This window comes from Saccopteryx bilineata, chromosome X, assembly GCF_036850765.1.
Source record: "Saccopteryx bilineata isolate mSacBil1 chromosome X, mSacBil1_pri_phased_curated, whole genome shotgun sequence".
NCBI lineage: Eukaryota > Metazoa > Chordata > Mammalia > Chiroptera > Emballonuridae > Saccopteryx > Saccopteryx bilineata.
This window is the reverse complement of record NC_089502.1, coordinates 127,965,860-127,977,394: the sequence shown is the minus strand read 5'-3', so window position 1 is coordinate 127,977,394 and position 11,535 is coordinate 127,965,860. Positions and strand designations below refer to the sequence as shown.

The 11,535-nt window shown below is 46.8% G+C and overlaps 1 protein-coding gene across 1 annotated transcript in view; it reads left to right on the top strand.

Annotated features, from left to right (window-relative positions):
• Window positions 1–484: 484 nt before the first annotated feature.
• The window catches only part of PDK3 (pyruvate dehydrogenase kinase 3), a 92,283-nt gene continuing 81,232 nt past the window's right edge, over window positions 485–11,535 (top strand). The window contains exon 1 of the mRNA XM_066250276.1: window positions 485–1,234. Within this exon, the coding sequence (XP_066106373.1) occupies window positions 1,129–1,234 (106 nt within the window). The 5' untranslated portion in view covers window positions 485–1,128. The remainder of the gene's footprint in view (window positions 1,235–11,535) is intronic.

Sequence of the window (11,535 nt, the reverse complement as noted above, 5' to 3'; positions counted from 1 at the left end):
TGGGGAAGCAAGAAACATCCAGGGAAATGGCTCTGTTGGTGGCGGTGATAAGGAGGTATGAAAGATAGTGCCAATGACCTTAAACTTGATCCTTTCCACCGGGAATGGAGGTGGGGTATGAAACCGAGAGTAACCTTCCAGTTAATGCTGCCCAATGGTGTCAGGGGGAGTGGACGGGAAGCAGAGGAGGGGAGCACAAAACAAAGTGTCAGTGACCTCAAATTTGATCCTGTCCAATGGTGGTGGTAGTGAGACACAGCGACCTAACAATTAATCTTGTCTAAAGGTGTGTGTAGGGGGGGCATGAAACAGAGCCAATGATCTAACAGTCCTGTCCAAAGGTATTGGCAAGAGTGGGGGTGGCAGGGTTGGGAGGGGCGGGGCGCTGGCGGCAACGGTAGAATGTCAGTGACGTGTCAGTTAGTCTTGTCCAATAGTGAGGGACGAGCAACGAGACAGAGCCAGTGAGTTTACGTTTCCTTCAGCCCATAGGTGATGGTGGCGATGGAGGGCAAGATGTGAGGAACACTTTGAAACGCAATAGCCAGCCTTCCAGGGAAGGCCTCCCGGAAGAAGTGTCTTCGGTTGAGAGAGGCCTGGAGCGGCGGGTACCTCGGCTCCAGGCCTTCTGCCAGTGCCCCTGCACCTCCGCCACCTTTTGGCCACCCTGGACCTAGTCGGGGGCGGGACCCGAGGTAGCAGCACTTGCCGGCCTCGCTCAGCTGAGGGAGCAAAGGAGGAAGGAACCGGCGCCCCGCCACAAAAGAAAGCGAAGGCGACGGCAGCCAATCAGCAGCCGGCGCGTGCGGCCGCGCACCCCTCGCTCCCCCCGTCCCCCCCCCCCCCCGCTCCCCTTAGGCGCCGCGTACGTGCGGTGGCCGGCTCCGCCCCTGTGGGCGGGGCTTGGGAAAGCCGCGGGCGACCGGCGCGGCTAGGGGGCTGCTTCTGCTGCTGCCGCTGCTGCTGCTGCTGCTGCTGCTGAGGCGGCGTCTGCAACTCGCGGCTCCGAGGCGGAGACTGAGGCGGGGGTGCGCGTTTGGCCATCGTGCGGGATCCGCACCTCTAGGCTGCACTGGTCCCTGCGGCCGCCTGCTCGTCTCGGCTGGTGTGTGCACTGCCCCGGTGAGGATGCGGCTGTTCGGGCGGCTGCTGAAGCAGGCGGTGCCCAAGCAGATCGAGCGCTACTCGCGCTTCTCGCCATCGCCGCTCTCCATCAAGCAGTTCCTGGACTTCGGTGAGTGGCGGCCCCGACCCCTGCGATCGCACGGTCGCCACGGCCCGCAGTCCGGGGCCGCTGTCCTCCGGGCCCTCCTCCTCCGCCGCCGCGCCGCCGCCGGTCTCCTCAGCCTTCAGGGCAAAGTCGTGGGAACTGCGGGCGGGGCTCCGCGGTGCCGGGGGCTGTCGGGGGGCCCTGGTTTCGGGGCGCAGGGACGAGGCCTAGTACTCCCCCCCGGCGGGGCCTACCTGTGGACCCAGGACCTCGTCCTGCCAACTCCCCGCGCCCCTGCGCGTTTGCCTTCGAACCTACTTGACACGGACCTCCCCGTCCGGAAAACTTCCCGGCGGAGTGTGGGCGGCTTTTTAACGTTTTTATTTTTATATTCTTTTTTTTTTTTTTTTTGGTTGGGTAAGAGCTGTTTAGAAACACCTTGAGGTCCCATAAATGATGCAACGACATTCTGTTCCTTTCTGCCCGAAGGCCGGCCCAGGGCCGGGGCGGCCGGGTCCGAACCGCCGTCGGCCCCGTGCTCGGTAGACGGTCGCAGGCCGGGCCGCGCGCCGCAGACGGGGATGCTGGGGAGGGGCCGGCGTGTGCGCTCTGGCGTCAGCGGGGCCGCTGCAGCTGGGCCTCGGGGCCGCGGCCGGGGCTGCGCCTCACTTCTGGGTCCCACCCGCCTTGGCTCCCCTCCCGGGCGGCCGGGGGGCAGCTGGCCCCGATGGACGTGGGAGCGCGGCGGCCCGGGCCCCAGCCCGCCCGGGGCCCAGCGGAGGTGGGAATGGACTCCACCACCTTGTGCTACCTGGATCGTGTTTCCCCCGGCGCGGCGCCTCTTCAGACGCCCAGCGAGTACTCCTAATGGTGCATGCGAGGGAGCTGGTTTTGAAACACCTGAGAGTAAACCAGGAGTGTTTACCTAAGTATCAGGATGAAGCTCGGCATTCTTGAAGGAAAATAAAATGGAGCAGTGGATATGTTCTAAGCTGTCAAAGGAAAATAAGCTATTATTCATGTCCGTTCACTTTATGAATTTTATGTAAATATCAAGGGATGGTTGTCATGTGGACATAAAAACTGAAGTGTGGGCCCTGGCCGGTTGGCTCAGCGGTAGAGCGTCGGCCTGGCGTGCGGGGGGACCCGGGTTCGATTCCCGGCCAGGGTACACAGGAGAAGCGCCCATTTGCTTCTCCACCTTCCCTCCTTCCTCTCTGTCTCTCTCTACCCCTCCCGCAGCCAGGGCTCCATTGGAGCAAAGATGGCCCGGGCGCTGGGGATGGCTCCTTGGCCTCTGCCCCAGGTGCTAGAGTGGCTCTAGTCTCGGCAGAGCGATGCCCCAGAGGGGCAGAGCATTGCCCCCTGGTGGGCAGAGCGTTGCCCCTGGTGGGCGTGCCGGGTGGATCCCGGTCGGGCGCATGCGGGAGTCTGTCTGACTATCTCTCCCCGTTTCCAGCTTCAGAAAAATACAATAATAATAATAATAATAATAATAATAAAAACTGAAGTGTGGAGTAGATAGGACACTCAGGGAAGACCCTGTATGCAAAGCGTGTTGTCCCTACTTAAGCTGGAATACGAAGAGAGGGATAGGATATACTTGAAACCAAATTAAATTTGGAGAAACCAATTTGCCAGGGAACGATGAGGGAAATTGAAGTTCAATGAGGTGTGTTGACTTTTGCATCTTAAACTTCACTCCCCAAAGCTTTCCGATAGTTTTACTCTACCATATCTGGCCACTTGTGAAAAGTTGAGAGATTTCAGACAGCTTGCCTTCAGAATTCAGAAAGAAAATGTCACTGTTCTAAATAGCATGCTTGCCATCTCTGATTTATGGTTTAGAGAAGGTTCTGAAGGTATCAACCTTTCATTAGGGTAAACTGAGTCAGGATAATTCACAATAGTAGACAAAAGGAACCCAGAAACTTCTGATTCCTCTCTTCCACCCTCGAAGTTGAAGCGCTGGCTCCAATACCTTGACAAGGTTTCGCTTGCTTTGTTTCTATATAGCAACCAGTGTCTACCCATGTTAATAGGTGTCCTGGCAAAGATGGTGTTTGAGTAGGAAAACCACAGTGGGGGACAGTGTTATGGAAAACCCATAGGACCAGTATTTGGAAACAAGTGTTCTAATTCTTGCTCTGCCACTAACTCAAGAGTGTGGCCTTGGCTGAGTGACTGAACATCACTGGGGTTCACTTCTCTCATTAATAAAACGTGAGGATTATCAGGTAATCTCTAAAGCCCAACTCTGAAACTGTGATTATAATTTCAAAGGAAAAGGGATGTGCTTTTTAAAAGATAATTAGCAAATCTTTTCATAGACATTTCCTATAAAAGGCCTCTGACCTGTTTGGGAGGGTTGGAGAGATACACATCATCTAGGATAATGGAAGAAGCCTAATACAGTAATTGAAGTCTTTTCCTTGTAAGGAATCTCAAAAGAGCCATGTAGAATTTTAGTGGAATTTCTTAGAAACTACACGCTTGTTTACAATACCCAGAGATGAATTCGGTGGCAGGCAGCCTACCTTTGGTGATAACAGCTAGAAGACAGTTGTAATACAAAGGCTATCTCAATTCTCTTAATTGTAGCTCCTGATGAAGTTCCATTTTTGGCAAGTGATAAGGAAGTTTTATCATTTAGAATGCGGGAGCTTTATCATTTAGAATGCGTGTGGGAGAGGAAGAAGAGTGTGTGATTAGAGAAAACAGCGGGTGAGGGTCACCTCATGCTTTGGGGACTAGGAGGGGAGGAGCCAATATGTCAGCCCGGTGGGGACTGTGGCAGACTCCCAGGTATGTGCTGGCTCCAGAGGGGCAGCTGATCAGTTCAATATAGTTTAAAAGACCTGTGGCTCAAACAAAACAGATGCACGAACCATGTTGACACACAGGCTGCCGCTTTGTGAACTTTGTGACCTTCTCCCTGGCTACTCTACAAATGGGACATAAATTTTTGACTAGACTAGAGTAACTGGACAGGGACCAAAGAAAGGACATATACGGAATTTTATGGTTCAATATTTGTTAGAACCTTATCAGCAAATACATTGCCGTTTCTATGTCCACTTGAATAACTTTATTATACCAATGAATTTCTTGTTTAAGAGCGAAGACTAAACCTAGTTCTTCAGAAACTGCTTTTATTTTAAAGGAGGATTTCTCAATCTTAGCACTCTTGACATTTTGGAATGGGGTGCTGTCCTGTGCATTTAATAACCCACTAGATGCCAGTAGTAACCCCTCCCCAAGTTGTGACAACCAAACAGGTCCCTTGACAGTGCCATATTCCCTCGGAGAGCAAAATACCCTCTGTTGAGGACCACCGCTGTAAAGTATTTAGATCAGTGGTTTGCATGCCTGGGCCCCATTACCCCAACCTCTAATATAAATGGTCTGGGGCTGGCATGCAGTGTTTTGGGATTTTTGGAAGATCCCCAGGTTCTAACACATAAACAGACTTGAAAACCACTAATTAGATGATCTGGATCTAGAATAAGGTCTCCCTTTCATCTGTATGCTTTTTTTCTCTCTGCTCTTTAAAATGATAAAAGTTTCTTGAACTCAATATTTACTTTGCTGCAGCCTTGCACGCAGCAAAGTGGAGCAAGAATAGAAAGCAATCTAAAGGGATCATAAGTTTATAATGTCAGTAGTGCCTTCTAAAGGATGGGACTTTGAAAAATGAAAATTTCTTTTTGGTCTGAGACTACAGTGACATGGTTCCAAATTCAAAAGGTACAAAAGCACATAGACAGAAAAGTCCATTTTCCACTTTTATCCACTAGCCTGCCTGTTTTTGCATCAACAACAGCTTATACTTTTGTCTGTACCTTGCTTAAAAATTATTTATTGACTTCAGAGGGAGTGGAAGGGAGGGAGGGAGGGAGAGAGAAACGATAATATGGTGTTCCACTTACTTATGCACTCATTGGTTGATTCTTGTTTGTGCCCTGATCAGGATCAAACCCACAACTTTAGGGTATCAGGACAAAGCTCTAACCGATTGAGCTAGTGGGCCAGGGCCTATACCTTGCTTTTTAAACTTAATACCTAAGGGAGCTTTCCATAGCTGTATTGGGAGAAGTTTTTTTCTCTTTTATGGCTTCTGAGAATATATGAGTGTGCTATAAAATTTATTAGCCAACCCCCTGTTGATGGCTAGTAGGTTGTTTTCAATCTTTGCTATGACAACCAGTACTACAGTGAATTACTGTGTACATTTCATGCATTTACGAGTGAAATATATATATGACAAATTTCTAAACATGGGATTACTACATAAAAGGGCATGGGCATTTGGAATTTTGGTAAATATTGTCAACTTGCTTTCCATAGAGGTTGTCTGTTTATCCTCACCAGAAATTTGACAGGGCTGTTTTCCTACATGTTTACCACATTGTTGTCAAACTTTGGATAAGTGAAAAATGGTATCCAGGTAGCATTTTTTTTCTCTTTAAGAAACATTTGTTTAGTTTTTTTATTATGGAAAATTTTAAGCATATACAGAAGTAGAGAGAATAGTATGATGAATTTCTGGGTTCATTATATTGCTATCTACATCCTGTTTGTAGATGTGTGTGGGAGTAGTCTGCTAGATTTTCTTATCAATGTCATGATGTTCCAGAAAAAAATAATTTTTTTCTATTAAGACCAATTTATCCTTCAAATTATCTGTTCTTTAAAGATTTGTTACACTTCCACATGAAACCTTTTAAAGCTAATGTGTTTGGAGGGGGGCTATTGTTCTTTTACTGCTTTTACAAAATGTTCCTTGTAGAGTCCATTTTGATATATTTCTCTAGAAAATTATTCTAGTGATTGAGATTTATTTTTATTTTTTGTATTTTTCTGAAGCTGGAAATGGGGAGAGACAGTCAGACAGACTCCCGCATGTGCCCAACCGGGATCCACCCAGCAGGCCCACCAGGAGGCGATGCTCTGCCCACCAGGGGGTGATGCTCTGTCCGACCAGAGCCACTCTAGCGCCTGGGGCAGAGGCCAAGGAGCCATCCCCAGCGCCCGGGGCATCTTTGCTCCAGTGGAGCCTCGCTGCAGGAGGGGAAGAGAGAGACAGAGAGGAAGGAGAGGGAGTGGAGAAGCAGATGGGTGCTTCTCCTGTGTGCCCTGGCTGGGAATCGAACCCGGGACTTCTGCACGCCAGGCCGACGCTCTACCACTGAGCCAACCGGCCAGGGCGGCCTCTAGTCATTGAGATTTAAAGTCGATTTGTAGGCCCTGGCCGGTTTGCTCAGTGGTAGAGCATCGGGCTGGCGTGCAGAAGTCCCAGGTTCGATTCCCGGCCAGGGCACACAGGAGAAGCGCCCATCTGTTTCTCCACCCCCCCTCCTTCCTCTCTGTCTCTCTCTTCCCCTCCTGCAGTGAGGCTCCACTGGAGCAAAGATGCCCCGGGCGCTGGGGATGGCTCCTTGGCCTCTGCCCCAGGTGCTAGAGTGGCTCTGGTCAGACAGAGCGACCCCCCCCCCCCCCCCCCCCCCGGTGGGCAGAGCATCGCCCCCTGGTGGGCAGAGCGTCGCCCCCTGGTGGGCGTGCCGGGTGGATCCCGGTCGGGCGCATGCGGGAGTCTGTCTGACTGTCTCTCCCCGTTCCCAGCTTCAGAAAAATACAAAAAATAAAAAATAAAATAAAAAAAAATAAAGTCGATTTGTATAGCTGAGATAGTAGTCTCTTACCAGTCTTAATTTTCTCTATGGCCCTTTCCCTTTATTTCTTTTATATTAACTCTCTCTCCCCTTTCTTAATTAGATGGTGGTTTATATGATTGAATTTGTTTATTAGTTTTATGACTTTTGTTTCTAGTTCATTAATGTCAGCATTGACTTTCTTTTCCGCTTTGTTGTTTATTTCAGTATGTAGGGCTATAGTTTTATAGCCTTAATTTTCTTTATGTTTAGATCTGTTGCATTTGTGATTCAAGAATGTTATCCAAATCATTCTTTAATTTATTGACATTGCCTTTTAGCCCAATATGTGGACATTTCTTGTGAATTCTTTTTGGGCAGCAGGAGGAAGGTTATGCTCTCTTCCCAGCTTCCAGTGTTTGATATGTCAAACCTGCCATATTAATTATGTTATTTTTCTCTACTTTTACTTTTTAAAATCTGCTTGATCTGTCATGGCCTGAGAGTGGTTTATTTTTTTTTTTTAATTTTTTTATTTATTCATTTTTAGAGAGGAGAGAGAGACAGAGAGGGAGAGAGAGGAGAGAAAGACAGAGAGAGAGAAGGGGGGAGGAGCTGGAAGCATCAACTCCCATATGTGCCTTGACCAGGCAAGCCCAGGGTTTCGAACCGGCGACCCCAGCATTTCCAGATCGACGCTTTATCCACTGCGCCACCACAGGTCAGGCCTGAGAGTGGTTTAAATCTCCTAATAATATGATTCTCTTTCTTCGTATGTTGCCTATGGTTTTTGCTTTTTGCCTGTTAATGTTATGTTTTCTGCTTATTGTTAACTGTCGTGTCCTCATTGTAAGATGCACCACTGAGCAATAGAAGGCATTACTAGTTTAATGCTTTTTGGCCTCGATTCAACCTTATTTGAATTGAGATCTAGCTCCCGATGTTCCTCTTGTTGATATTTTCTGGTAGAGCATTTGCATCCTTTTAGGTTCAGAATTACTTGGCTTTCTGAATTACTTTGCTTTCAGTATTGCCTTGAAATATAGTATAAAGCTAGGTTTTGCTTTGTGAGTCAAATCTTTTCTTGTATGTGATTAAGTTTAACCAATTTATATTTATTGATATTACAGATCTCTCATCTGTTGATAAACATCTATAATTTTCTTTTGCTTTCTGTTTTTAATACCTTAACTTTCTACTATATTGTATATCTTATTTGCTTTATTATATTTCTTTTCATAATTAGGTTAGAATTTTTAGTTCCAGTGGTTATCTTTCTGATTATTTATTTCTTTAGCCTTCTTTGTCCAGTGTGGTCAGAGCTAGTCACTTGAGCCTAAGCTCTTGAAATGTGGTTAGTGTGGCTGAGAAACTGATTTGATTTTTTTATTTAATTGTAATTTAAGTCTAAAACTGATGCTTAGTTCAGTTAATTGGAAAACATTTAAGTGTGTTTGGAACAATCTGACTATGTGAATCTACCTTAACTATAATTTTGATGAAAACTGTAATTATAGGCACTTATTTCTGATAGAAATTTAGCTCTGGATTGAGATTGTAAATATAAAATATACAGTGGTACCTTGAGATACAAATTTAATTTGTTCTGTAACTGAGCTTGTAAGTCAGTCAACTCGCATATCAAACTGCCAATACTGGACCCGTGTGCCAATGCGCCAACTAGCGGCAGCTTCCCGAATCACGACTCGTATCTCGGAATTTCGCTCAGATCTCGAACAAAAATATGGACCGAGTTGCAGCTTGTATCTTAAAAAAATTTGTATGTTGGTCTATTCATATCTCAAGGTATCACTGTACACTGAATTTCATAGACAATATAAAAACAATAAAATATCTCAACATATTTTTGTATTGATTTCATGTTGAAATAATAATCTTTTGGATATGTTGGATTAAAATAAATGTAAAAAATTTTACATGTTTGGTTGGCTCAGTGGTAGAACATCAGCCCTGTGTGAGGATGTCCCGGGTTCGATTCCCGCTCAGGACACACAAGAGAAGCAACCATCTATTTCTCCACCCCCTCCCCCTTCTTTCTTTCTTTGCCTTACACAGCCATGGCCCAATTGGTTTGAATGCATTGGCCCTGGGCGCTGAGGATGGCTCTGTCTCAGGTACTAAAAATAGTTTGGTTGCAGGCATGGCTCCAGATGAGCAGAGCATCAGCCCCAGACGGGGGTTGCCAAATGGATCCCAGTCAGGGCGCATGCAAAAGTCAGTCTATCTCCCTTCCTCTCACTTGAGAAAGAAGAAGAAGAAGAAAAAAAAAGGTTTTTTACCTGTTTCTTTTTATGTTAATGTGGCTCCTGGGAAGCTTGCAATTACATATGTGGCTCACATTATATTTGACAGTAAGGTTTCAGATGGTATATATTAAATTTTTTTAGGAATAATAGGAACATAACTTTTTAAAGGTCAGAATAAACATTGATTGATTTAATTTCTCAATGTAACTCCTTTTTTCCCTGAAACCTCTTACTTTCAGGATTTGGGGACCAATTTAATGCCTTTGGCAGTTAATGTTATGGTAGTTCTTATATTTGTGAAAGTTTGAGGTCTATTAAATAGTTGTTATGAATTAAAACTTCTCTTAGTGATAGAAGAACTTGGGCTGTTATGACAAATTAAAATAGAACCTTCTGAATCTTGAATGAGTTCATAGGAAATGATGCACATTTCCATCCCGACGTGCTTTTCATCATTCGGTTTTAGCCCATCCACTTCTGGTTCCTCCATCAATCACTTTTATCCCTCTCTGCATACTTAACCTCTTATTTATTTTCCAGTTCCTTTGAGCTTGTCTTTTGCATAGCTGCACTTTTTGTACTAAAGGCATTTGCACCTGGCTTCTGTTATTTTATTTGTTCTTTCCAGAGGGTGGGCCCTTCTTTGTAACCTCCCATAGCCTCCTGAGATATTTTGCTCTTGACACAGGATAGGTCTCCATAAATGGCCATTACTGACTCCATATAAAGGTGATTAAATGCTATGTCACTTTAACTGAGTCAGCTGTTATGGAAATTGAAGCTTCTATAATGGCCCCATATTTAAATGTAACATCTCCCAAATGAAACCATGGGGAAGCAGGTGGTCTGATAACTCTGCTTTCTTTTCACAGAAAAGATTTCCATCAGAATCGCTCTGGTCCTGTGAGCCTCTGGGCCCTTCGCTGTTAGAAGGCAGCAGCTAGCTACCTTCCCGGTTTTTACTATTCTTGAGGTTTAAGGGCCCCGCCACCAGCGTGTCCCCTTAGAAAGTATTTTAAGACTCTGATACCCACTAAGAGATTGACTTTGGTTCCAAATGACTGCCCTTCAAAAAGTCTTGGGTTTTTAAGTCTTTATGCTCCTTGAAGCTAGGGGAGAACAGTGGTTTTGTTTCTGGAAAAGATTAAAAAGTTGTTTTGTGGGGGATTTTTTGTTTTTATTTTCTTTTTATTTAGACAATTAATTTTAACAGGATGACATTGGTTAATTAGGGTACATAAATTCAGAGAAAACATCTCCAGGTCTTTTTTTTTTTTTTATAATTGTGTTAGGAAAAGGGAAAAACAAATGCATTCTGTTTCTGGGTGTGTTTATTTTGTACCTTTCCATATATGCACAAGACACACCTTTCCCTAAACAATAGGGTTTTTCTACTGTGAGGAGCTGCCAAGAATTAGACTAACCTGTTGGGAGACAGAAGCCAACTATTGCAGGAATCAAAGGAGGACAAAAATGCCCAGCCAACTTGATGAAGGAAGTAGGATTTATTTAGCTGGCTGAGCTGCGTGACCCCAAAAGAGGCGACCAAACACATGCTCCCTGAAGTGAGATTTCTTACATCTTATACCTTTTACAGAACACAGGTTTTCATGCAAGGGTCTCGTGATCCCTTTGTATGGAGGTACACATCACTCACACGACTCCAGGATGGGAGGGTGCGTTTAGGTGAGGTTAGAGAATAAGTGTTGAAATTTGTAAATTAGGGTTTTAAAAACTTTTTTTTTGTTTTGTTTTTTTCTGAAGCTGGAAACGGGGAGAGACATTCAGACAGACTCCCGCATGCACCCGACCGGGATCCACTCGGCACGCCCACCGGGGGCGAGGCTCTGCTCCTCCGGGGTGTCACTCTGTCGGGACCAGAGCCACTCTAGCGCCTGGGGCAGAGGCCAAGGAGCCATCCCCAGCGCCCGGGCCATCTTTGCTCTAATGGAGCCTTGGCTGCGGGAGGGGAAGAGAGAGACAGAGAGGAAGGAGGGGTGGGGGTGGAGAAGCAAATGGGCGCTTCTCCTGTGTGCCCTGGCCGGGAATCGAACCCGGGTCCCCCGCACGCCAGGCCTACGCTCTACCGCTGAGCCAACCGGCCAGGGTAGGGTTTTAAAAACTTTTAAGAAAAGGAGAGCCCTGGCCGGTTGGCTCAACGGTAGAGCATCGGCCTAGCGTGCTGAAGTCCCGGGTTCGATTCCGGCCAGGGCACACAGGAGAAGCACCCATCTGCTTCTCCACCCCTCCCCCTCTCCTTCCTTTCTGTCTCTCTCTTGCCCTCCCGCAGCGAGGCTCCATTGGAGCAAAGATGGCCTGGGCGCTGGGGATGGCTCCTTGGTCTCTGCCCCAGGCGCTAGAGTGGCTCTGGTCGTGGCAGAGTGACGCCCGGGAGGGGCAGAGCATC